The following is a 2,896-nucleotide window of genomic DNA, read 5'->3' on the forward strand; positions in this document are numbered from 1 at the left end:
ACGTAGAACACCCCTACGTAGAACACCCCCAGCCTCGGTTCCCTCTCAAAATCAGCAGAGACAGCCGGCGAGGTCTCATTAGGAATTTCAACACCAGAGGTATTTGGATTGCTTGCTTTTGTTCCCTGCTGTCAGGGTCTCCTCGTGGTAACTGTCCCTTTATGACTTCATTCCCTGTCTCTGCTTCCATTTGCTACTTTGTGATTTCATCAAAGGCACAGTTTAGCTCACGCTGGTCAGAGGGCCCAGGAGCCTGCTTTTGCGCAGACTCAGCTTTGGAGCCCGGTCTAGAACAGAGCTCTCTGCACCTCGTCCTCGGATGCAAAGGGGAGGTTTCTTTCCAGCTGGCGTCTGCCTGCAACAGGTGATGTGCCTTTGGCTTCCGGAGCAGCGTCAAAACTAGAGGCCAAGGGTGTACCTGCTGCTCTTCCTAGAGTGCCTGGAATGCTTAGCATCTAACCCATGGCGGTCTCCCCACCATCGCAGACCAAGCCAAGCCAAGTCTCATCAACCCTCCAATTGCCTCAGAGGCTGGGGCCAAGCCTGGAGAAAAAAAACGAGTCTCTAGGAGAAGAACGGTCAGGCCTACTGAGGGCCACAGCTGCAGCTCAGACCCTAGCCAGTATCGTCCGGCCTTGTTATGGCCCCTATGGCCGGCAGAAGTTCCTGGTGACTGCTAAGGGAGAAACAGTTTGTACAGGTCATGCCGCCGTCATTCTTCGAGCCCTGGAACTGGAGCACCCAGCTGCCCAGTTTGTCCGAGAAGTAGCCCAAATACAGGCAGAGAACACTGGGGATGGCACAACCTTTGTAGTTCTCCTGACCGAAGCCTTACTAGAGCAGGCCCAGTACCTTTTGTGGGCCGGCTTAGCTCGAAACCAGCTCCGGGAGAGCTTGGCCACGGCCACAGCAGAAATCCTGACAGCTCTGCCTTCCCTGGCCATTCGCTCTCTAGGGCCTTTGGAAGACCCGTCATGGGCCCTCTATTCTGTGATAAACACCCACACCCTGTCCAACACAGAGTATTTAACCAAGCTTGTGGCTCATGTGTGTTGGGTTACCAGAGAGCCAAATGGCACCTTCAAGCCTGAGCGTATTGGCGTGTGCATGCTGGAGGGGGGGACCCTGATGGATTCCCGCATTCTCCCAGGGTTAGCAATATGTGGGAAACCCTGTGGAGAAACGACCGAGGTGCTAGCTGATGCCAGGGTGGCCCTGTTCATTTGCCCCTTTGGTCCTACAAATCCATATTCACTGGCCACGCCCCGTCTCTCCAACCCTGAAGAACTACTAAGATTTCGGAAAGAAACCGAACAAGTGGAAAAGGAAATAGCCCAGCTGGCCGTTATGGACATTAATGTGGCAGTAGTATGGGGGGAAGTTAATGAGAAGATGGTGGTCCAGGCTAACAATTGTGGCATCATGGTGATTCAGGCCAAGTCACGAAAGGATATGGTCTACCTGAGTGAGACGTTGGGCACTCCTCTGCTGACTCGGCTACTTCCTCCCCTGGAGCCCGGGAAGTGCCAGAAGGTTTACGGGAAGGAGCTGCAAGGCAGTGTGGCGGTGGTGTTTGAGTGGGAACATGAGAATACACCTTCTCTCACTTTGGTCCTTAGGGGGCCCACCATCCAGGGACTTCGGGGTGCAGAGCAGGCTGTCTACTATGGCATTGATGCATTTTCGCAGTTGTGTCAAGATCCCAGAGTGCTACCAGGAGCTGGGGCCACAGAAATGGCTCTGGCAAAAATGTTGTCGGACAAAGGAAGCCGACTGGCAGGCCCCAATGGTCTGGCCTTTCTAGCATTTGCCCATGCCCTGAGCTCTCTACCTAAAACCTTGGCAGAGAATGCAGGCTTAGCTGCCCAATGTGTGATGGCAGAAATGAGTGGAATTCACCAAGCTGGGAACTTCCTCACTGGAGTGGGAACAGACGGGATAATAAATGTGGTCCAGGAAGGGATATGGGACATACTGAAGACCAAAGCCCAAGGACTGCAAGCAGTCTCTGAGCTGGTGCAGCAGCTGGTGACGGTGGATGAGATCATAGTGGCCAAGAAGACCCCTGTCCACCAGCAGATTACAAGACCCACCTGGCAGGCAAAGCAGTCCTCACCCCTGAGAGAAAAATTTTTTGCAAAATACATATAGCAACACGCTAAATAAAGTAACAACTGTCAAGGTTGGATAGTAACCTCCAAAATACTGATGTTTTCCCTTATTTCTTTCCTTCACATCTGTGGCTTCTAGAGCCAGTTCGTTTTTGCTGGGTTTTTTTGTTTTGTTTTGTTTTGTTTTGTTTTTTCCAATAGGGTTTCTCTCTGTAAAAGCCCTGACTGTCCTCTGTCCTGTAATTCAATTTGTAGACCAGGTTGGACTCTAACTACTAAAGTGTGTGCCAACACTCTCACCAGAGCCAGTTTCTAACCTTTTCTTTTTTCAAGACAGGATTTCTCTGTGTACTGCTGGCTCTCCTGGAACTCACTCTGTCTCTATAGACCAGGCTGGCCTTGAACTCACAGAGACCTGCCTGTCTCTGCCTCTGCTGGGATTAAAGGCATGTGCCACTACTGCCTGGTTGTTTCTAACCTTTTAAAGGATTTATTTGTATGTGTGTGTGGTTGGAGGGGTGTTGATGTGTGGTATGAATATTTTCATGTGTGTGCAAGAGGCACCCACAGAGGTCAGAAGAGTGTGTGAGATCCCCTGGAGCTGAAGTTACATGATGTGGGAGTGATTTCTTATTAATAAAGAAACTGCCTAGGCCCCTTGATAGGCCAACCCTTAAGTGGGTGGAGTAAACAGAACAGAGGGCTGGGAGAAAGAAACTGAGTCAAAGAGTCGCCATGATTCCCGCACTCCAGGCAGATGCAGGTTAAGATCATTCCTGGTAAGC

The 2,896-nt window shown here is 51.1% G+C and overlaps 1 protein-coding gene across 1 annotated transcript; it reads left to right on the forward strand.

Annotated features, from left to right (window-relative positions):
* The first annotated feature begins 271 nt into the window (after positions 1–271).
* Cct8l2 (chaperonin containing TCP1 subunit 8 like 2) lies at positions 272–2,151 on the forward strand. The gene has a single exon (XM_005367447.3). The coding sequence runs from the start codon at positions 463–465 to the stop codon at positions 2,149–2,151; it is 1,689 nt and encodes a 562-aa protein (XP_005367504.1). The 5' UTR covers positions 272–462.
* The last annotated feature ends 745 nt before the right edge of the window (positions 2,152–2,896 follow it).

The sequence above is a fragment of the Microtus ochrogaster genome, unplaced genomic scaffold (assembly GCF_000317375.1).
Source record: "Microtus ochrogaster isolate Prairie Vole_2 unplaced genomic scaffold, MicOch1.0 UNK18, whole genome shotgun sequence".
Classification (NCBI taxonomy): Eukaryota; Metazoa; Chordata; class Mammalia; order Rodentia; family Cricetidae; genus Microtus; species Microtus ochrogaster.